Source organism: Mustela putorius, unplaced genomic scaffold (genome assembly GCF_011764305.1).
Source record: "Mustela putorius furo isolate JIRA1106 unplaced genomic scaffold, ASM1176430v1.1 tig00000253_pilon_pilon_pilon, whole genome shotgun sequence".
In the NCBI taxonomy this organism is placed as follows: Eukaryota; Metazoa; Chordata; class Mammalia; order Carnivora; family Mustelidae; genus Mustela; species Mustela putorius.
The window spans coordinates 6174382-6196912 of NW_025421329.1; the positions used below are offsets into that span (position 1 = coordinate 6174382).

At 46.9% G+C, this 22531-nt stretch overlaps 2 protein-coding genes across 4 annotated transcripts in view; one reads left to right on the forward strand and one right to left on the reverse strand.

The window, feature by feature from the left end:
• Nucleotides 1–11006: 11006 nt before the first annotated feature.
• On the reverse strand, nt 11007–17444 carry LOC123391608. Its single transcript, XM_045078479.1, has 3 exons — nt 17280–17444; nt 14505–14838; nt 11007–12559 (listed from the first exon to the last, which is right to left on the reverse strand). Exons 1-3 carry the CDS (start codon nt 17442–17444, stop codon nt 12420–12422), a joined length of 639 nt encoding a protein of 212 aa, XP_044934414.1. The 3' UTR covers nt 11007–12419.
• Nucleotides 13987–22531, forward strand: part of RIN2 (Ras and Rab interactor 2) — a 223509-nt gene continuing 214964 nt past the window's right edge. For all 3 annotated transcript variants that reach the window (XM_013057060.2, XM_004754139.3, XM_004754135.3), the window contains exon 1: nt 13987–14089. The gene's annotated coding sequence lies outside the window, so the exon portion shown is untranslated. The remainder of the gene's footprint in view (nt 14090–22531) is intronic.

Consider the following 22531-nt stretch of genomic DNA (forward strand, 5'->3'; position numbering starts at 1 on the left):
CTCAGGATGAATGGGAGGATCACAGTCCCAGCCTTCAGACCTCTGGAAGGCTAGTAGGGACACAGACCATGCAGCTCCTGGAGTGTGCAATGGCACTGCTGTCCACCCAAGAGGGCTTCTAGCTTGAGGGAACCACTGTCCTCAGCAATCATTTGCCTTCATTAGCTATGTTTTTGGAGACCAGGAAAAGAAAAGTCCAGCAGATACAATTCTCTGAGACACAAGCATGCCAGACCTGCCCTCAGAGGAAACCAGTGGGGAAAACTGAGTCATAGTCAATCCCAGGCTCTGTCATCACTGCCCCGATCACAGCCTTGGGGGTATATTCCAGGAGGCAGCTGGCCCAAGGGTGGCATTTTTATTCACTCAGGCATCTCCTGAGATGTGCTCTTTTTTCTCTACTTTTCTTCATTGGTCCCCATGCTGGTCCCTGTGGACAACTTGCAGGTGTGATAATTCCATGGATTTGTCTTAGGTCCATGTGCCTCTGTCTCCTCATAAATATTTCTTCTCCTTTCATACCATGTTGAATGAGGGAGGACCCTGAAATCTTCCCACTTTGAAAGGAGATGCAGGGATCTATTACTCCTCCTGACCATAACCAGGACTTACCACGGAGCAAGACATTTACACCTTTCCTTCAGAAGGTTCACACTTACATGATGCCTGGCCAGAAGCATCCTGGGTTGAACTGTCATTCAGATGAGTAATATCATATTCAGGTTCAGGGTGCATCTTCTGTGCCAAGGACAAAGCACACTAGAATATAAGAATTATAAGATGTGTCCACTGACCAGAACCAGGTATTCCAGAAGTATTAGACACTTCGAGTTCATACAACAACTAAACAAACAAAAACAGAAACAGACCCATAAATACAGAGAAACTGATAGTTAACAGAGGGGATTAGGCAAAATGGATGAAAGAGAGTGGACAGTACAGGCTACCAATTATGGAATGAATAAGTCACAGGGAGGAAAGGCACAGCATAGGGGATAAGGCCAATGGCATTGTAATAGTGTTGCATGGTGACAGGTGGTAGCTACTCTTGTGTGGAGCACAGCACAACATATAGGGCTGTCCAATCACTGTTGTACTCCTGAAACTAATATAACATTGTGTTAACTAGACTTTAATGTATTAAAAAAGTTCCTAGTGTAAACCACCTTATTATTTCCATCCTTCACTTGACAGTCTGAATAAACATGGGCTAATGGAAACAAACCAGGAGATACTGGATATTCCCAGGCATTTCTCTTCACTAGAGAGGTGATGTTATAGCTTGCTTTAAGAGCAGAACACATGGAAGACAACTGATGTTGCTTCTTCAGGCCACCAGAGATAGCTGTGAGAGCCAGTTTCCCCACAGTGTAACTCAAAGACCCCTAAGTTCCATCTTCTAGGGCCCCCCTCTTCTTTAATATCCAAATGACATATCTGAAACTAGAGTTCCATATGGCAGACTGATAGTACACATTTACCTCCCTCCCTGCCCACATCCCCCTATAATGAAAATAAAGGAGTACAAGCAGAATTCCATCCATCACAACAAAGAGATCTGTGTGATCTCTGTCAGAAAATTTGAGCCAATGATAAAGTTAACCAAGACAAAATAGATGAGAAGATCCTGGTGGAGGCGTACCTGGGTCACTCAGTTGGTTAAGTGGCTGACTCTTGATTTTGGCTCAGGTCATGATCTCGGGGTCGTGATCTCAGCATCATGAGATCAAGCCCTGTGTCAGGCTCCTGCTTAGCCAGGAGTCTGCTTGAGATTCTCCCTCTCCCTCTGCCCCTCTTCCCTCCCTCCCTCACACCCACACCACCATGGCTCTTGTGTGCTCTTTCACAGAAATAAAGAAATAAGTCTTAAAAAAAAAAAAGAGGATATTGGTAGATAAAACAATGAATGAAAGACCCATTCCCAGACATACAACAGCTTGGAAGATAAAGAAAACTTTCAGAGGAAAAGAAAATCAGATCAATTTTAAAGAGAAGGAGATTCAGACTGACAGCATCCATTAGTTAGATCTCTTTTCAACAACACCAGATGGCAAAACACAAGGAAAAAAGGCCTTCAAATGAGGAAGGGAAAGTATTTTGAGCCTAAAATGTCACTGTTAATCAAAATATCATTTAAGCACCAGTGCAAAATAAATACGTCTTTAGACATACGCAGACTCTGAAAGTTAGCCTTCCGGAAACCTTTGTGAGATAAAAATGGGGGGGGGGGGACTGAGATCTAGAAAATAGTGGCTCTACCCCAGAAGTACAGAGAAAAAGAGCTTTAGGACTATATTTCTCATCAGATCTAGAAAAGAATCAATTTGATTGGAGCAGAAATACAGAAATCTCTAGAAGAATGTTTTCAGAAAGTGGATTCCCTGAAGCAGTTCGTATAATTGAAAGTCTAGATATTTCTGAAGATCTGTGAGAGTAAATGTGCTTTGTTGACAACATAAACAATAAAACATAAGGAGGAAGGAAGGAAGGAAAAAGAAGGAAGGAAAGGAAGGGAGGGAGGAAGAAGGGAGGGAGAGGGAGGGGAGAAGGGAAGGGAGATGGAAGGAAGGGGGGAAACTAGAAATTTGGGGAGGAAAAGAACCATTTAAGGAAATAAAGGTTCAAATATCAAGTCAACAGAAATATAGCATGATCATGATTTTGAGGAACTGAAGGGGGTCAAGTAGAAAATTCATTTGACTTTGATGCTAGAAACATCTTGAATGGTGACGTCTGATTCATTAGAGAAGGAGAAGAAATCTTAGCCCATGGTGAGGCTGTAGAGCAAACCTGGGTTATAATGATGTTAATGTGGTTTATTGTTGTTCAGTCTTTAGAATCAACCTATAAACAAGGTCTAGAAAACTGAATTATGATTTCAGAGCAGAATGCACAAGCAAAAGTAAAAATGTATCTGATAAGGATGATGGAGGGAACAGTTCTATCCTGGAGGTAGTCAGAAGAGTCTTGTCCTCTCTGCAACCCCGGCTGTCCCCTATCTACTGAGTTATGTTTGTTGTTCCACAGGCATATGCAGCTCCCCTGCTCTGCACCTTTGGCCTTGCGTCCCTCTCTCTCCTTCTAGCCTCTCTGAGTCTGTGTTCAAGCTCCAGCCCACGTTTCAATTTCCCTGGGTTGTCTTCTTTGGCAACCCCAGTCTACAGTGATCTCACTGTACATTTGGGGACTGCTCCACAGACTCCAACTGACTTACCAGACGGAAGATTTAAAGAATGGTCTCTTCATACTGCTTATAAAATCAAAAAACATGCAAAACATGGTCGCAAAGGGAAATTCCAACTGGTCATTTGGAAAACTTCCCTAAAAACCAAGAATCTGATCAATCTTTGAATTTATATTCCTGATTATTTTCAACTTTTGGAGCAAAAGTAATACAGATCTTTGTTCTCTGGCCCCCACTTTTTTTTTAAATTACACTAAAACAGGGCTCCTGGCCTTTTCCTTACCAGGAGGAGAAGAGGACCAAGCCCCATTCTCCATAAGCACCTTGCTATGGCCTTTGCCATCGGTTGTATGCTGGCATCCCTGGGCGGGGGGCTTTTAAAACTCCTGATGCCTGGGGCACACTCCACTTTAATTACTTCACAGTCTTTGGTGGGGTGGGTTGTTGGGTGTCGGTGTTTTTTAAAAAAGCTTCCCAGTGATTCCATGGGGCACCTGGGTGGCTCAGTCTGTTAAGCGACCGACCCATGATTTCAGCTCAGGTCATGATCTCAGAGTCATGAGATCAAGCCCTGTGACAGGCTCTCTGCTCAGCATGGAGTCTGCTTGAGATTCTCTCTCTTCTTTACCTTCTGCCCTTCCCCCTGCCACTCATGCACTTGCTTTCTCTCTCTCTCATTCTCTCTCAAATAAATAAAAATAAATCTTTAAAAAAAAAAAGTAATAAAGCTTCCCAGTGATTCCATTGTGCAACAAAACTAAGAACTGATCTAAAGTCTGCCACTTTTAGAACAGCAATGCTTCGGGGGGCTTGGCTACATACTAAAATCACCTGGTAGGTCTAAGGCTGCTCGTGCCTGGTCCCATTCTAGAGACCTTAATTTACAGATAGGGGGTCAGACCTGGGCTTCAGGACTGTATACAACCCTCCAGGTGATTGTAATGTACAGCCAAGGTGGAGACCCACAGCCTGGCCCATCCCAGCGCATTAACAGTGAGAGAAGATTTGGTGAGAGACCCTATAGTGGGAACCGGAGCTGGAGGATGCAGCACAGAGAGGGACTAGTGGAAGCCCCTTAATCACAGAAATCAGCCATAAATGCCTAGGTGCAGATGTCAGAGATTAACAGGGAAGCACAGAAGCCTGCTTAGGTGAGGCGTCAGAGCAAAGAGGGTCTCAGGGATCAATGGCTCCAGGACATTCCTTCCTCCAGGTTCCCTGGGCGGTGGAACAGAGCAAAGGGGAAATGGCTTTCTCCCAGTGTTGCTCTTCCTGCTGGATTAAAAGTGAAACCGAAGGGGGGGTGTTGACTGGTGGAAGCCAGCAAGTGGGCGTGACCAGCAATCATTTTTCAGGGCCTGGGGAGCTGCTCTTGTGGGGCTCATCCTTTCCTACCATGGTAGGAAGACTCCTGTGCTGGATGAAAATGCCCCATGATCTCCACCCGTGGAGTTAGGTCCTATAATCTCTACCATTTGGGCAGGACCTGTGATTTGCTTCTAGCCAACAGAATATGATAGGTTGTCATTCCTATGATTACATAATGACATGTATATACGATGCCGTCTTACCAGAGTGCATTACAGGGAGAGATACTGCTGACCCTGAAGACGCAAAGCACCATGTGAGCTCCCTATGGAAAGTGCCACACAGCAGGGAGATGCAGACAGTATCCAGGAGCTGAAAGACTAAACATACAAATGGACAATGGCCAGACCGAGTATAGAAATAGAACTCTGACCCATAGCCTGCAGCAACCAGCCTAGAAAACCAACCCAGCATCTATAGTAACCAGCCCAGGAAGCCAGCTGCTTGCATTTAGAAAGCAGACTCGTAAGAAGTCAGACTACGATCCCTAGCAACGGTTCCAGGAAACCACACAATAGCCTCTGTCATGATTGGTCCCAAATAGCCAGCACCTGATTCATAACTGACAGCTTCCTAATTTTGTTCCTCTTTCCAACTTGGGACCAGTGAGAGAGAGCAAACATGAGCCCCTAACCAGTCCCTTAGGACACTGGCCGCTAGTGAGCCTGCTCTGGCTTCCCCAGGCCAGCAGCCTGCAATCAGGACATACCTGACCTGAAGCCCTCCCTTGTTCCCACTACAAGCCTTTCTGGCTTTCTGCCTGCCTTTGAGTCTTTGCCAAGTACGAATAAAATGATGACCAACTCCCTTGCTTGAGCAAGTTCTGAATAGACGGACTTTGCCTAGTCTCACTTGGTTGGTCTTAAGTTATTTCCACAGAACTGAGAGCCTCAGTCCCACAGCTGCGAGGAAGTGAATTCTGCCAACAACCACAGGAGCTAAGAATTGAACCCAGAGGAGGGTTCAGAGGTCTCAGCTGAAGCCACAGCCCTGGACAGCCCTGGGATCGAAGCTTTGTGAGACCCCAGGGCAGAGAACCCAGCCAAGCTATATCCAGAATCATGACCCACAGAAACTGGAGCTGGTAAATGGGTGCTGTTTTAAGCTACCGCGTTTGTGGGCATTTAAGAGAAAACCAGTCTGCATATCCTTAAACTCGTGAGAAGCAATAAAGCTTGGAGTTAAGCTTTGGCCCTTCTCCAACACACAGACCAGTTAGAATAGTCGGTACCCTCAGAATATCATGGATGCTCAAGCCAAAATATTGTATGCCTGAAGAGTACAACCATGGGAAAAGGGACAAAATGTACCAAGAGAGACCACATGAAGCAGAATTACAGAAATGGTGATGCCAAGAAATGTAAATCATGATAAACATATTAACACTGGGGAAGAAATTAACTGTATGACACAAGAATCAGAGATCACACATAAAGGAAGGAAGTGGGAGTATTAGATATGAAAGATTATTTTAATATGGATAATGATGGGGTGCCTGGATGGCTCAGTCAGTTAAGTGTCTGCCTTCAGCTCAGATCATGATCCCAGAGTCCTGGGATCAAGTCCCTCATCCTACTCCCTGCTCAGTGGAGAGTCTGCTTTTCCTTTTCCCTGTTTTCTCTCTCAAATAAATAAATAAAATATTTTAAAAATATATAGCAAATAATAGTGGTTGAATATAGGCGTGGAATAAAGAACTGACCAATAGAGCCCAAGAACTGATGTGTAGGTACGTATGATCCATGACCTCTCCAAGAAGGCAGCTGAGGAAGATGGGGAAGTTGAAAGGAACAGAAGACAGAAGTAAACAGGCAGATCCAGATTGCAGGAGATCAAGAAAGATAGGAGGAAAGACTTGAAATAATGTCCTTAAATTCTCTAGAATTAGAAAAGATTATAGTCTGCAGATGTAAAGAACACCAAGGATACTATTGAAAAGGAAAAGCTCTTGGACCCCTTTAAGGGGGAATTAGAAGCATTGAAGACAAAACTATTATTTTTAAGTTTCCAGATGACCAAAGCAGATCGCCTTTGCTTCCTCGCTTCTTGCTTGCAGTGGAGCCGTAATTAAACTGACCTCAGACTCCTCAACAGCGGTCTTAAGCTCAAGAAGACAACAGAATTACATTTTTGAAGTGTTCATAAATATCACTCAGAACCTAGAACTTTATAATTAGCCAGACCATCGCTGAACTATGAGGACATAAAAATATCTTCAAGCGTATCAAGTGTCCAATAGGGCGTTCTGTGCCAGAAGTGCAGATATGCAAAGGACCAGAGAGAAAACAGCTAGGCAGAGGCTCTGGGGCTGGATGGAGCTCCGTATGCTCCAGGAAACAAGGGAAGGCCAGAAGTTGAGCAGCAGGAAATGGGGTTAAAGAGCACCCCCAGCCAGTGTGTGAGGACTCTAAGAACCATGAGAAAGATTTTGGATTTCTTCTGAGAAGAGTGGGTAGCCAGAGGGAAAAGGGACAGGACTCCATTTCCTTTTGAAATACACCATTCTGCTGCTATGCGTGAAATAATCAGTAGGGGGCAGGAGTGGATGCCAGATTTCAGCAGAAGGCTTCCTGCGGTAGTGATTGATGGTGGCTTGGCCTGCGTTGGTGGCAGCGGAGGAACAACGGAAGTGTAACCTTATTGTACCCAAATGTAAAACAGGAGCATGCCCAGTCGGTCCTGCCTTCATAGTGTCCGGGAGGCAAACTGTTCCTCTCTCCTCGTAGAATCTCTGGCTGGGGGGAGAATTACGTCCACATAAGACGGACCAGCAAGAACAAAGCATACAGGTTCTATTTTATGTTTGCATAGGAAACTTCCCAGGGAAATGAAGACCCCCAGAGAGGTTGGGTCTAGGTGCTTATATAGTAGGTTGAACAAAGCAGTGCTTGTGCAATAGGGGAGTGAAAAGGAGGAGAAGGCTGTTTTCACGAGGTGAGTCTGTCCAGACTCTTCTTGCCTCGAGTCCCCATCTCTGCTGATGACAGTGTCCCTTCTCTCCTGGTACAGTTCTGTGTCCTGTTTTCAGGAAAAGAAGGGGAGCTCAGAGTAGCCTTCTTGCCATTTGTCTTTCAAGTGCCTTTAGCTCAAATAAGTCGGTATGTCAGTTAGATGTATTTGGAGTGACGTGTTCTGAGCCCCCTTTCAGTAGCTTACCGCGAACCCACCCGCTTAGCTCGATCTCAACCCCCACCTAGTTAGTCACCATCCGCACATCCTCCACAACACTGCCCAGTGCCTGCCAAGCTTCCTCACTTACTGCCTTCCATTCATTGCTGTCTCCTTCCGTCCCTCCTTGCGCCCTAGGGATGCCTTGGTAGTCATTTAAAAATGGAAGCCAGATCGAGCCATTCCCATTTGGAACCCTCCCAAACTGTTCCTAAACCCCTCACTCCAGCCTTCTCAAAAACTCTTCACTTCCTGAAAACCCTTCACTCCCTAATCCTTGAAGCTCACCTTAGGGCCTTGGTTCTGGCTGTTCCCTCTGCTTAGACTGGAACACTCTTCCCCAGAAATTCACCTGACTGGGACCCTCTTTTGTCATCTGTCTTAGCTTAATTGTAGCCTTGGCAGGGAGGTCTTCTCTGATCCCCAAACAGTGTAAGTCCTTGAGCTACTCTCACATTATATGTTTTTATGGCACACATAATATACCCTGTATATCTTCATTTCTATGTGTATGTTTACTTTTGTCCCCCCCCCCACTAGATGACAAGCACCTTGAAAGAAAGATTTTATCTGTCTTATCATATATTCACAGTGCCTAGAAGAGTACCATCGCCCAGAAAATAATTAAGATTTATGTGTTGAATAAAGAGTGAATGAACCACTATGGTGGTTTTTTTTGTTGTTGTTTTGTTTTCAAATGATGGACGATTTCTATAAAGAAATAAAGTTTAGATCTTTTAACCAAAAAGCATAGAACTTAGGAAGTGGTAAGGTTTTATAAAACCCCAAAAGCATAAAACAAGGTGATAGAAATTAAAACAAATTTACTAGGTGGATTTAAAAAATAAAATACAGTTATGGTATACATTGCTTCAAAAGGACTCATCTATAATAAAATGATGTGGAAAGGTTTACAATACAAGATAGACAAAAATGCATCAATTGAAGGAAAACACAAAGAAATCAGGGGTCATGATAGGTATTTCTGAATGAATCAAGGCAAACACATTGAATAGGGCAAAGGAAGTTTATAACAAATTACATGATCCAGAAAGAAACTATAGTAACAGGAGTATTTAGGTACTGGGTAACAGTATGAAAATGCAAGAATACAAATAATTGTAAATTATAATAGATCATATAGATTGTATTGTAAATGTAAATAGAATTGTAAATTCTAAGAAAAATATCAGAGCTCCAATTGAAATGAAAGGTCTTTTTTTTTTAGATTATATTTATTTATTTTGGGGGCCTAGGGACTCTAAAGCAGACTCTGCACTGAGCATGGAACCCAGTGCAGGGCTTGATCTCACAACCCTAAATCATGACCTGAACCAAAATCAAGAGTCAGATGCTTAACCGACTAAGCCACCCAGGCACCTGAAAGGGAAGATCTTAACACATCTGCCCTAAGTCCATAATGTTCCAGAAGGGGAGAAGGGAAGAAAGCAGAATATAAATTAGGAGACTGGCAAATAAAATAGTAAAAATAAATGACATTGTGAATTAGAATAAATATAAAAGATAAACTAACATTTAATAAATTGGTATTCAGTTTCAAAAATAAACAGTTTTTGAGCACCTGCTATATGCTAATTTAGAAAGGGGTCATGGGGGTGTTTAATATGCCTTCTTTTCTGATAAATACAGAAATATTTTTCTAAGTGGATCATATACTAGGTCACAAAGAAAGCCTCTATTAATTCCAAAGAGCAGAAATTATATAAGGTACATTCTTTGTCCACAGTGCAATAAATCTGGAAATTAATAGCAAAAATTTAAAGAGTAAAAATAAACCTCAACATTTGGACAGCTTTAAATGGTCTAAATAATAAGGTCAAAGGAAAAATTAAAATATCAGACAATTATAGGTAAGTTCACCTTTACACTTGTATTTCTAATTCTTTGTGTATCCAATTTTATATGTACAATTAATGCTTTTTTGATTAGCAAAGTAATACACCATCTTAAATACTCAGTTCATAAACATACAACTTGAATGGTTAAAGTCTTAATAATCCCACACTCCAGAGGTAATCACTGACTGCTTTCTTTCAGATTTTTTTCTTTTTTACGATTTTTTGTTTATTTGGGACAGAGAGAGCAAATGCACATGTGCACATGCACTGGCATAGGCAAGGGGAGGGGAAGAAAGAGAGGCAGAAGAAGACTCTCAGCTGAGCAGGGTGTCCAGTGCGGAGCTTGATCCCAGGACCCTTGGATCATGACCTGAGCCACAGACACTCAACTGACTGAGCCACCCAGGCACCCTTTCTTTTAGATTTAAATAAACAAAGACATGACTAAAAATATAAATAAAATACATATCCCTACCAAGCACCCCCTTCTGTGAAAAACTACTTCCTTCTGTGTGAACTGCATCTTTGGAAAGGGAATTTCTAACTATCATTTAACTGCCAGATAATTCCTAACACTAGGAATTGGTTAACTATTCACAGATACTCCTTTTTTTTTTTTTTTTTTTTTTGCTTTTTAAAGATTTTATTTTCAAGTCATCTCTATACCCAACATAGCGCTCAAACTTACAATCCAAGATCAAGAGTTGAACCCTCTACTAACTGAGCCAGCCAGGCATCCCTTCACACGGATACTCTTTACTCGTCTCCCAGGGTGGACTTGGGGATGGACGAAGGTAAGGTCACCCCATACCAAGGCAGACCCATGAATAAAGAATTGCCATCATTATTTTGACGATTATTCTACAGCTCAGACCCTGAGGTACAAAAGTGCTCTTTTCAAGTCATTTTCTGTGCATAAGACACTTCTCCTTCTACAACAGAGAAGAGAAATTGCTGAGCTGCCAGCTCTGGGCAATGCTTTCAGAACCAATGCTGCTGGGTTTACTTTAGAGGAGAAATAGCTTCATTACAAGTGACATTTTCTTGGCTAAGGGGTCCTCAACTGACCGAAGTGCCCCCAGAGCACGTGATCTCTGCAGCTGACTGGAGTGGTCCCTTCAGTCCCTAGGTACCCTAGGGTAGGAAGTCAAAACTGCCAAATGTGAGATAAGTCCACGAGAGGATCCAAAGTTTGTTTTGTTTTCTATTTTTTTATTTTTTTAAAGAGTTTATTTATTTATCTGAGACAGAGAGAGAGAGAGAGCACGTGTGCTCAAGCATGAGTGGGGTGAGAGGCAGAGGGAGGGGGAGATACAGGCTGCTGGCTGAACAGGGAGCCCAAAACGGGCTGGATCCCAGGACCCTGAGATCATGACCTGAGCTGAAGGCAGATGCTTAATGGACTGAGCCACCCAAGTGCCCCTGAAGTTTGTTATTTTAATGTTGTTATTGCTTTTTTTTTTTTTTAGTTTTCTCTGACTACCTGTTTTAAATTGTAGCCTCCCCACCACCCTTTCTCTTCCTGGGCTGATTTTTCTCAGTGGCAGGTATCATTAACCTTGCTACATTATTTTCCTTGTCTGGTTGATTGCCTCTGTCTTCACATTAGAATGTGAGTTCCATGAGAGCATAGCATTTTGTCTGGTTTACTGCTCTAGCCCCACTGCCATGCTTGAAACATAGTAGCTTACTCAATAGATAGGTTTTGTTTTGTTTTAGAGAGAGAGAGAGAAAGAAAGCCCGAGGAGGGGAGAGACATGGGACAGAAGCAGAGGGAGAGAGAGAATCTTAAGCAGGCTCCATGTCCAGCAAGGAGCCATGTGGCAATGCCCACAAGATGAAGGAAGTTTTCAAGAGGGTGAATGAAAAGAGAGAAAGGAGGAAAGGAGAAGAGGCCATACACCTTGGACTTTACAGGGGGAGCTTCCTCTATAAAATGGAATTCTTCCGGGGTGAAGGGACCGAAGAGGGAAGGATCTGAAGCCAGGTCTGCCTCATTCTACCTCTTGTTTTTTCCAGTGTATTCAACCTCTTAGGAATTCCTGACAATTCTACCTTCAATATAAATACGGATCTAACTACTTCTCTCTGTGTGCCCTACCGTGACCCTGCCCTGTGCAACCTCCCTCTCCAGTCAGGATCATTTCAATAGCCCCTAACTTGTTCTAACTTTGTACGCACAGCCAGCAATCCATATGGCATCAAACTAATCTTTCAGCAACAAAGATCAGGTCGGGTCACCCCCTGCCCAGACCCTCAGAAGTTTCTACCTATCACCTCCAAGCCTTTGCCCTTAGTGCTCATCTCAGGTATGTACTCCTACCTCACCTCATCCAGGTCCCTGCTCAAATCCCATCTTCTCAGCCAGGCCTACTCTGACCGCCCCATGCATTCAGTTCTACCCTCTGTACAGACACGGGCACTCCTCAGCCTGTGGAGCTCTTCTAACATAGGGCAGGGAGATCTGTTTTGCTCCCCAGGGCATCCCAAACAGTAGTGCCTGGTGCCTATCAGAGGCTCCGTCAATTCTGGAATGGGTGACTTGGAACATTAAAAGAAGTACGGTGGATTATGACTTCCTGGGGACTGAGCTGATTATGAAAGAGAAATCTTGGGGTTTTACAAGACAGGAATCACAAGAACCAAGGCCAATGCAATTGTCCTCTTTGGAGAGGCAGAACAAGAATAAAAATAAGGACTTTGTTTCCTTTATCTGCTTCTGTCCCAAACAGGTATCAGAGGCTCCTTCTGAGTCTATGGCTACTTTGGTAACTCTAACACCATTGTGATTTTTCCTGAAAGGTGTTCTCCTTGGCGGGGGAGTGGGAAAACACTACAGCTCACCGGGGTCTGGCCTGGCTGGGAAGGAAAGAGCACGGCTGGTTCCTGGCAGAGTCCACCGGCCCGCAGCTCCCACCTCGCCACCAGTCCATCCTGTCGTCCTTATGATGTAGTTCTGGAATGTTGGTGAGGTCTGGAGCTGAGGGCCAAGAAAGAATTCTTGAGATGTCTTTGGTGCAAAAAGATGATTCTACTGAAGCATGGGGACAGGACTGGTGAACAGAAAGCTGTGTGCTGGGATTGTGAGAAGTGGCTGATTACATACCTGAGGTGGGGAGAGGAGTCCAAAAGGACTTTCATATGCTAAAGAAAATTCCTAGGATGCTGGACGCCTGGCTTTTGTCAAGCTAAAGTTGTTACTCCAGCTAGTAAGGCACCAAAAGTAAGACAGTGGGAGCTTCCTGCCTGTCTCAGGTCCTTGCCAGGGGCCTGCAGGTCATTAAGAAATTTGATTTTATTTTCCCTTCTTTCTCTGTTTTCCACATCACTGCGGAGGGGAGGGTGACCTTAGGGCTCCAGAAAGTTGAGTTATGGGTCTCTGAGAGTTAGACTACGGATAAGAATGCTTTTTCCTTGTGTATCACCGACACATTGGTACACTAATGGAAACTCAAGTCCTGCGGGATTGTGATCTTTATCAATTAACCATTTGTTTTTCCCTTAGTTCTAGGGCAGCCAAGAGTGCCTGGAGACTGTCACAGATATCCCACCTGGAGGGGGGTGTGGGTGGTGAGGGTGCTGTAGGATGTCAGCTTGTGCTTTGTCCTCAGCTCGCCTTCTCTGCTCCCTCATCGCCTAGGCGTTTTAAGGGTGGCTCGGAACTGAGCTAAACAACATTCACCCTCCCAGCTGCTCTGGTTCCCTGGGGTCCTGGCGGAGGGGGGTGGGGGGAACGGGGTGGGGCTAGGCAGCTCTGCAAACTCCAAAACTGACCCTGGCCACGGGCTTCCCAGCGGGGATGCAGCAAAACATCCCCCAGGGAGAGCGCGGCAGCTGCCCGGCTCTGGAGCGCCTCTGAGCCCGAACAAAGGTCCGGAGCCCACCCGGGACCTCCCCCACAGAGGCTTCCCAGCCCCCAGGGCTGATCCCGGGGTCCGCGCCTGGGGGTGCTGGCGGCTGCCCGGCTCAGCAGTGAGTGCAGAGAAAGGAGACAGAGAAGAATCTCTGAGAACAAAACTCGCGTCCTCCCCGGGGAGCGCAGAAGAGCCGGGCGGCGGCGCCGAGGCGCGTCGGGAGCTGCTCCAGCCAAGTTTGCTTTGGGTTAGATCAACTTTCTCGGTCCCGGCTTCGCCCGGTTGCAGCAGCCAGGGTTCCCGGTCACCCACAGGCGCCTAGGCTGCACGTCCCGAGGGGCGGAGGGGATCCCGCACGCGGGGAGCAGGCGGCCAGACCCCGGGTCGCGCAGGCGCCTTCCTCGTCCCCTCGCCTCACCCCCGCCTCGTCCCCTCCCCCGGCGCCGGAGGGTGGCTGGGGGAAGGGGAGGGGCAGCGCCGGAGCCGGGGGAGGGTCGGAGGCAGACACAAAGCCGGTCCCTCCCCGCCCCCGCCCCTCCTCGGCTCCTCTTCCTCCTCCTCCCGCTCCGCCCCGGCGGGGAAACCCAGCCCCGCGCCTGTCCGTGGGGCTACCTCTCGCCCCCGCCTCCGAGACCTGCGGGGAGGGCCTGCGCGAGGTAAGGGGCGGCGGCCGCGGAGACCCCACCCCCGGTGCCGGCACCCAGCACCCGGGGAGGCTCCGGGGCACCGGCGGGGGCTGAGCGGGGTTCGAGGCGCGGGGTGCTGCTGCTCGCACCGTCTTCCCCTTCGGAGGGGACCTGGAGGGAGAGAGCGAGCGAGCGTCTTCGCGGGGCTGTGGGAACGGGTGGGGGAAGGGGTACCGGGGAGGGGGGTGCCTGGACCGGGGCAGGGTGACCTTCCGGTGCCTCGGGGCGACCGCAGGTCCAGGTAGGGTCGTGGAGTATATATCTTCACGCAACCCCTGCGGGGGTGGGGTGAGGGGCAGCCGGAGGGTGCGGGTGCCGGTGGCTCCAGGTGCAAAGTGTGTGTGTGCACGCGGGAGGAGGGGGAAGGACCTTTGTAGAGTTCTACCTGCGGGGGCCGCCCGTGGGGTGTCAAGTGCGCCTCGTGCCTGGGAACACGGGCCGGACTCGGGGTCGCACCGCCCGGATGCCCAGCTCCGCCCCGGTGCGTGCGCGCAGTCCGTGCACTGGGCAGACGCCGGGGTCCGAGGCTTCCTCCTCCCCCGCCAGAAGATCCCGCAGGAGGGTGTGTGAGTCCGACCTGCGAGCGCTGGGCTGTCGCGGCGATTGATGGCTGCATAGCAGGAGAAGGAGGAGCCTGGGGTTCCTGCCGGGAAGGGACGGGGCCACTTTCCTATCCTCAGGCCTCCCGCCCCCTTCTGGGCTCGGCCTCCACCCTTGGCCTAGGCTTCCACCAGTAAGGCTAAGGCATCCACCCATCCTGTGACTGGGCCCCCCCTCCACGTTCGGGGGACAGCAGGATTTGCAGAATTCTGCTTTAAAGCCTGTGATTTGTTGTCAAGAAATACAGGGCGGGACCCGTCTCCTTGGGCCCTAAGAGGCGCCTTTCTTCACAGAGATCAAAAATCCTTTGGGTTTTCCTAATTCAGCAGAGGAGGCTCCACATAAACCGGGCATGCAGTGGAGCCTACTTATTTGCAGGCCTAATGGTTTCTGGAACATTGGGGTTTCTTAGGAACCTATTGTCATCAATAAGGAAACCTCAGAGCACTCTTCCAGCAAGAGGACTTTGACAATATTCAGCAAAAATAAACAATTGGCAGCACTCAGTAATTCGCATGGTATTTTAAGGCAGTATTTTAAAAAATAAAATTTAGTGTGAAAAATCCACGATGAACAAAATAACCAACATTTTAAATAAAGAGAGGTTTTGTTATGCCTCTGCGTTACTGTGTAGTGGGGACAGTGGTTTCCAGTGACCCTCAGTTTGTCTGGTCCCTGCCTGGGAGTTAATGAGGGTTGACAGTGACCTGCAGCAGATTAGGCAATGCTGGCTTTATATATAGTCTTTTTTTTTTTTTCCGATAGTACAGCTTTTTATTAACTTTTCACATAGTTCAAATATGGGAGAATATTTTGATAGGTGTGCAGACATGTATGCACTTTCCTTTTGGTCTCAGGCTCCAGTACGTTTCTAGAACCCCCTTGACTCTCCTGTGCTGGGGTGCTGGGGTAGCTCCACAGAGGGCATTGGGGTGTCAGGGATTGGGTGGGGCCTGGGAACAGTAAGGGGCCCTTGCATTTGGGACTGGAGAAGAAGGCTGGTGGTTGACAGGAATTGTGGGGGCTTGGGACAGCTCCCAACAGTTGGAGGCTGAGGACATGAGAGTAGAGAACCTGCTACCAGACCTCCTTTGTCTGCTGGCATTCTGCAGACAGGTTAGGTAAGTAGAGAAGGAAACCTAAAATAACCCATACTTGACCCTTTCCCCCTCGCAGGGGCAGCTGGAAGGAGCTTGACTCTCTCTAGGGCTCTGGTATGTGCTTGTTTGCCAGAGAGAACTTCCCAGCAGCCCTTCTGTCCCCACTTAAGTTTCTAATGGCTTCAGCTGGGAAGGTTTCCTGAGGTCCCTCCTCCTTTCCCTGATAAGACACCCCCTCAGCACCACAATTCCTTGTGTATCACTTCTGAGGAGTGCGCAGGGGACCCCACTTCTCCACTGAGAACAAGGTCAAAAGCCAGATCCTAGCTCCTCCTCCCTGCCTCCAACACAGAGGTGTGGGTGTTGAAAAGAATGAACCAAAGTATTCCTTGGTAAACACACAGCAAGATGTCCATCCTGAGCAGATTGGCCATGTTTTTATAGTGCATTGCAAAATGTTTTTAAGGATAGCACCTCAGGTTTTTTTCACTGTAGTATGATTAATTCCATTAGTTAGGTGAGAAAACAGAGGTCAGGAGAGGTCAAAGCACCAAAGAGGGGACCAGGGCTCCAAGCCCAGTAGGCATCTTGCTGAACCACAGCTCACTTGCTAGAGGTGGCTGTGTTCAGAGGTACAAGCCCGGCAGTGTCTGTCTAGAGCAGAATTTAACCAGGTTGTGTTTAGGGTACAACTTTATTGAAGAATTACAATAGATACATAGACAGACCAATAGATAGGCACTTGGGTGGCTCAGTTAGTTAAGTGGATGACTTGATTTCAGCTCAGGTCATGATTTCAGGGTCTTGAGATCACACCCCAAGTAGGGCTCTCCACTGGGCGTGAAGCATGGTTAAAATCCTCTCTTTCCCTCTCCTCATCCTCCCCCTCCCTGCTCATGTGCGCTCTCTCTCTCTAAAAAAAAAAGAAAGAAAAATTTCTAAAGAGTTACAGTGATAGAATACTAGAAGCATTAGGAAAAATGCTAATATTAAGCAGGGTTTCCTCTGCAGGACTTTTTAGTGCCTTTATTACAGTGTATGCTGGGACTTTTTAGGATGACGCCATAATATGGACTGTTTGCCAGTTTCATTTGGCCGCAGAACACTCCTTCTCATGAAGCATCTTTAGGATCCAGAGTTCCAAGGAGTCCACTTTGGGAAATGTTTAGTTTACCCCAAATGCTCTTTTAGTTCACCTTCTGACATCTAGGCAGTTTCCAAGGAGCATTGGTGCTTCGGATAGCAAAACATCTATATTCTGGACTTTAAAAATGCACAGTAATCCCCCCTCCACCTTGTAAGGTGTTAGTTTGCAGCTGCCGTGCACCTGATTAACAGGACTCAGTTTTCCAGGGGCTGGTCAGATCTGGGGAAACCAAAGGAGTCGAGTAAATGCAAACGAGCGTGTCTTCATGCTGCTTAGAAGCTGGCAGATGTCAACCAGCTTTGCCTGAGCTTGCCTCCAGCGTGGCTTGTATGTGAAACGGCAGCATAGGGATCTGGAGCTGAGACACATCTTGCTTGATCACCTCCATTGAGTGGGAAGGTACACCCGGGATTTTCAGCTGTCTCAGCTTCCTCTCTTCCCGGGAGCTGGCAGTGTGGATTCTGTAGGATTTCTGCATTTACTCTTGAAAAGGTAGCTGCTGGAGCTGGAACCAAGGGCTGCTGTTGGGATCCACCAACCCACAAGCACCCATTGTTGGAAACTTGGTCTTTGTAAGAAAGAGTTTGCCAGCAACCAGCCATTCCATACTTTTCATAGAGGGGTAACCCTGGATGTCCAGCCTTGTTTGCACCGAAGGGAGAAGGTGAACAGGGGAAGCCAGAGTTTGTATTTCAGGGTTTCAGAAGAGGGTGGCGGGCTACCAGGGCCAGCAGAGGAGCCTTGGGAAAGGTGACACCATCATCAGAGAGGGCATGGCCGCAAGCAGACATTCAGGGATCTCCAGAGTGAGTGAATTTATCTGAAGATTTGTTTCACAGATATTTCCAAAGCATGGAGAGGGAGCAGTCTCTAGGACCTGTATTGATCTGTATCGATTAGGGTGATATCACAGAAGTCAGGGAAAGGTGTATTTTGAGAAAAATGGACCTATCAGGAGTGTGTGTGTGCCTGTGCCTGTGCATGCCCTCCTGCATTGGAGGCCAAGGAAGAAAATGGGAGGGAAATACTGAGTGTGATTTTTTGTTTTGTTTTTTAGTTTAAAAGTATTGTGGAGGAAGAATTTCCTCTGCTTTTCAAGACCCCTCTAGCAGGACTAAGAATCAAATAGATGGGGTTCTTGTGAGCCAGATTAATAGGAGAAAATCAAATTTAATTACATATATGCAGGGAATCCACACAGACATGAGAGTCCCAGGACAGTTAGGCAGCATGAGGCAAAGGCGTGGGATAGGAGGGTCTGAGGTTGCCCTATGATACAGGTAAGTTTCTTAGGTACAGAGGCATCTCTGGTACCTGCAGGCAGTTGAAGGGGAGGTAAAGAGCTTTCCCCAAATCTCCTGGGTTTTGATGCTTTGAAGTCAAAATAATCTTCATGCCTTATGGCCCATCTTGGGGTGGCCTCCCTTGGCCCCTACAGAAGTCCTATACGTTACACAGATACAAATTTTCAATAAGCAGCTGCAGACACAGAGTCACTGGGGCATGGTGGGGACTGAAACATGGGAGCTGATGAGTTTAACCACAGAGAGACCACAGGCCCAGCAGAAAGGGGTCAAAGCAGAACCGGGAAGCCTAAAACCAGGAGCAGGGTGGAGTTCATGAAGTCAGGGACGGGGATGAAGAGGAAGAACCTGCAGCAGTGAGTGGGACCGTCCAGGGTTTTCAGCCTGTGAGTTTGTGGCCTGCATCTGTTGTGATTGATCTGGGCCTATTCTGTCCCATGTCATTACGTATTTTTACTGTCATCTCTGAGAAGCGTGGAGTGGCCGCTGAGGGTGTGAACAGAACCACATAAGTTAATGCAGCTGCTAGCAAACCCACTCAAAAGCATTATTATTTTGAATGAATACATGATTAAATGGCATTACTTTTTATAGTAGAAACAGTTTTTGAACTTTTTTAAAAAAAATACTTTATTTATTTATTTGACAGAGATCACAAGCAGGCAGAGAGGCAGGTAGGCATAGAGAGAAAGGGGGAAGCAGGCTTCCCGCTGAGCAGAGAGCCCAATGTGGGGCCCGACCCCAGGACCCTGAGATCATGACCCGAGCCAAAGGCAGAGGCTTAACCCACTGAGCCACCCAGGTGCCCCTGAACTTGTTAATGGTTTGGCAAAAACCCTAAACAGAGTCATATGTTGTAGAAGGGCCTCAGAAAATAAAGTTGGATATGGCCAGGAGGTTGTGTGGATGAGGCTGTAGATACCCCATCCTGTGGAAATGTTTTATTTTGATCAAGAATCTTTGGTGGGGGGACATCTGGGTGGCACCGTTCAGGCAAATCTTATGCAATGGGGTTTGTCTAGAATTGTCCTCAGCCTGGACACTGATTTGGGAAGACTGGATCAGTTTTGCTCCTCATCTAGTAAATCGCAAACAGAATGCAACCTGCGGGCCTTGGCTGTGTATATTCAGGCCACACTGGCGTCTGGTTTTGGCGCTGCTACCAGGTGTGGGGTCCTGGCTGACTTCCGGGACTCCGTGGTCCCCTTGGGATCAGAGATCTGACCAGTGCAGGTGTCATGGTATGATTCCTGCCTCATGGGCACTCCAGCCTAGCAAGGGATGCTTAGAGATGCTAGCCAGTTTAGGACAGTGTAGTCACTGCTTGACTCAGCAGGCAGACTTGTGCCAAATTTGACCCTGAAAACTCCTTATTGAAGTGCTTTGTTATTTTCCTCTGTGATTGTTTTTCCCCTGGCAGTTTAGGGGTCTGAATGAGAACAAAGATAGATGTTCTTTGTCTTTAAAGAAGGGGTTTTCTTTTTTATCAGGTCTTTATTAAACAAACAAAGGGGTGGGGGTGCATTTCAGGGGCTCCTCTGGATCAGCGCCCTGAAGGAAAGAGACTCTCCCCCATTTTGTGGCTTCTTAACAAAGAACCAGAAGGAGGGAGGAACCAATGAGATGAGCAGATAGGAAGGGCCCTACAGGGGTGATGAAGGGTGCTTTCCTCAAAGCTTCTCACTTCTCACGTGGGTGAGGTCTGATCTATGAAGGTGCAGTCAGGCCTGACAACTTCTTGTCCCTCCCCCAGGGTGGGAGCCCTCCCCTGGTCATCTGTCCTTGGGGTCCACCACCCACTCTGTCTGTATTCTAGGATTCCTGTCTTGACACAGACTTTACACATACTTGGTATTACAGTCTTTCTCTGGGCACATCTCATACCTCTTATGCCCAATATTTTCAGCTTATGTCTTTCCCTAGATAGTGTACAGGGTGACCTTGGTCCATGAAGTATTGTAAACAGTAGAGGTAACCTATATTATAATGTTGGCTTGGGCAATCCCTTTTTCTTAAACTGAATCTTCACAGGACTCTGGTACCTACCAGAGGTGGAGTCATATCAAAGAGTGGGGGCCAGAACAGGGCACAGTGACCTCTTTCTATTCAAGCATGCTGTGGTGGCATACAGAAGGGGCACTTTATCCTGTCCTGGGTGTCGGGAGAGGATTCACAGTGAAAGGGAGTAGCTCTGACAGATGGGTTATTTGGTGATGGCTAGTAACCAGTGGATTTCAGGTAGAGTGTCACATACAAAGAATAAGAATCAAAAGGAGGGAGGTGCTTTTGGAGAAAGAGCTCTCTTGATCATTATGGCTCCACTTAGAATGTGAGGTTCCTGCTTGGGTTCTGGGGAGTGTGGAGGAAAGATGTGTGGCTTCAGTACTCTCCTGGCCTCAGCCTGGGGAGGGCGGTGAGAACTGTGTGTGGGACTTGTGGAGGACAGTTTAGGACAGTGTCATGTCCTAAAGAATCAGACTAGAGGGATGGGGACAGTCTGGGTCAGGAAAATGATCATCCATACAGTCTTGTCACAAAGCCCTGCTCAAGCTCTGTGGGGAGCTGTGCCCTATTTGTGATTTAAGGAGACTCTCACCTTCCTTTGTCTCACAGAAAAGTTCTGGAGACTACGTAGGGCCTACCAAGTGGCTAGATCAGAGGCCAGCTGCCTGGAGTAGTTCCACCCCGTGTCAGTCCGTGTTTGGCTAACGACTGCCCCTCACACTTCAGCTTTCTCTGCATGCAGGTGGAGCGGGTCCCATGAGCCTGAAGCCATCCTCCCACAGAAATGGGTGCTGGCCTGGGGAGGGAAAGTGGTAGAGGGGTTTGAGGGGACATGGGCAGACCACTGGCAGCATCAGTCCCTATCTGGGATGCTTATTCTCAACCTTATGGCCAGGGGAGGGCAGACAGTGGGGAAGAATTCGCCCCCTTCACTTCCTGTGACGGTTTGAGGAGCAAGAGTTCCTTACTGACCCTCAGCCAGGAGGCTTATGCCTCCAGGGTCTGTGAGTGGGCACACTGGCCCACCAGAAACCATCTTGGATGCTTCCTAGTTGTGTTCACTAACCGTGGTTTTACTGTAGACATTTATGTCCTTAGATCATATTGGAAATACTCAGTGTAATCACAGGATGCCTATTACTATGTAACTATCCTTCTTGGACATAGTAAGCTCATTGTATCTGCCATCATTGGCTCCTGGTTCCTTGAAGACTGGTGAGATCCTTCCTTGAAGGATGGTGGACATGGAGAACCATGGGTCTAGGAAACCGAGAACATTAAGATCTGAAGGAGAGTTTCTTAATTGTGTCAGGAAAGGGCAACCTACACCCTCACTGTCCTGGCCAGGCATTTGTCAGATTCTTACTCCATAAATAACATGTAAGCATCTGAGAACACGTGTACCTGCCACCACCATGCTCTCCTCCCATTTCCAGTGGGTGAGGGCATAAGACAGTGAGATAATGTGATTTGTTTCAAACTAGCCAGTAACAGGCAGCCTCAGAAAGGAAGTGCCCTGTTACCAGGCAGGTGCAGTCTAACCTGGAGATCCTACCAGTGTCTCACCAGTAGGAGATCCATGCATCTGCTCTTCTGAGCATGCAGCCCTTGGAATAATGGTTGAGACAGAGAAGTCAGAATAACATAGCAGGATCCTGTGGAATCTGGTGAGATTTTAAGTATCATGGTTCAGAATCTCAAGAGATTTGTCTTGATAGGGTGTGATTTGGACAATTGATATAAGATAGAAATCAATCTCTTTTAGTTTTTTCCTAAGGCATTTTTCATTTAGTGTAAGAATCAAGAAACCAGGATGCCTGGGGTGGCCCTGCCAGTTCAGTGTCTGCTTTTGGCTCAGGTCATGATCCCAGCATCCAGGGATTGAGTCCTGCATTGGGCTCCCTGGTCAGTGGGGAGTCTGCCCCCTCTGCTCCTGCTCTCTCTCTCACTCTCTGCCTCTCAGAATAAACAAACAAAATTTAAAAAGAGAATTAAAAAATCATTAAAATTGTAATAGCAAGAGAGAAAGTGATCAGCTCTAAGGATGAAAGAAACTGAATAGTACAAAAGTATAACATTTTAGCTACTATTTTCCCGTAAATCCATATAAACTTGAGTCTTAGCTGGTCTTTAATATGAAGGAATTCTTTATGCATCCCACAAAGGACAACATAATGAAGGTGTGAAAGGCTTTGGAGAAATCTGTACTCGATTGTTCTAGAGAGGAAAGGAACCTGGTATAAGAGCCAAAACTTCA

Coding starts and splice junctions, on each gene's coding strand:
- LOC123391608 (XM_045078479.1), bottom strand. CDS start 17,444: ATGCAGAAATCCTACAGAATCCACACTGCCAGCTCCCGGGAAGAGAGG. Junction 14,839..17,279: donor ACATACAAGCCACGCTGGAG/GCAAGCTCAGGC, acceptor GTGGAAGCCTAG/GCCAAGGGTGGAGGCCGAGC. Junction 12,560..14,504: donor CCCACGGGCGGCCCCCGCAG/GTAGAACTCTAC, acceptor CTTGGCCCTCAG/CTCCAGACCTCACCAACATT.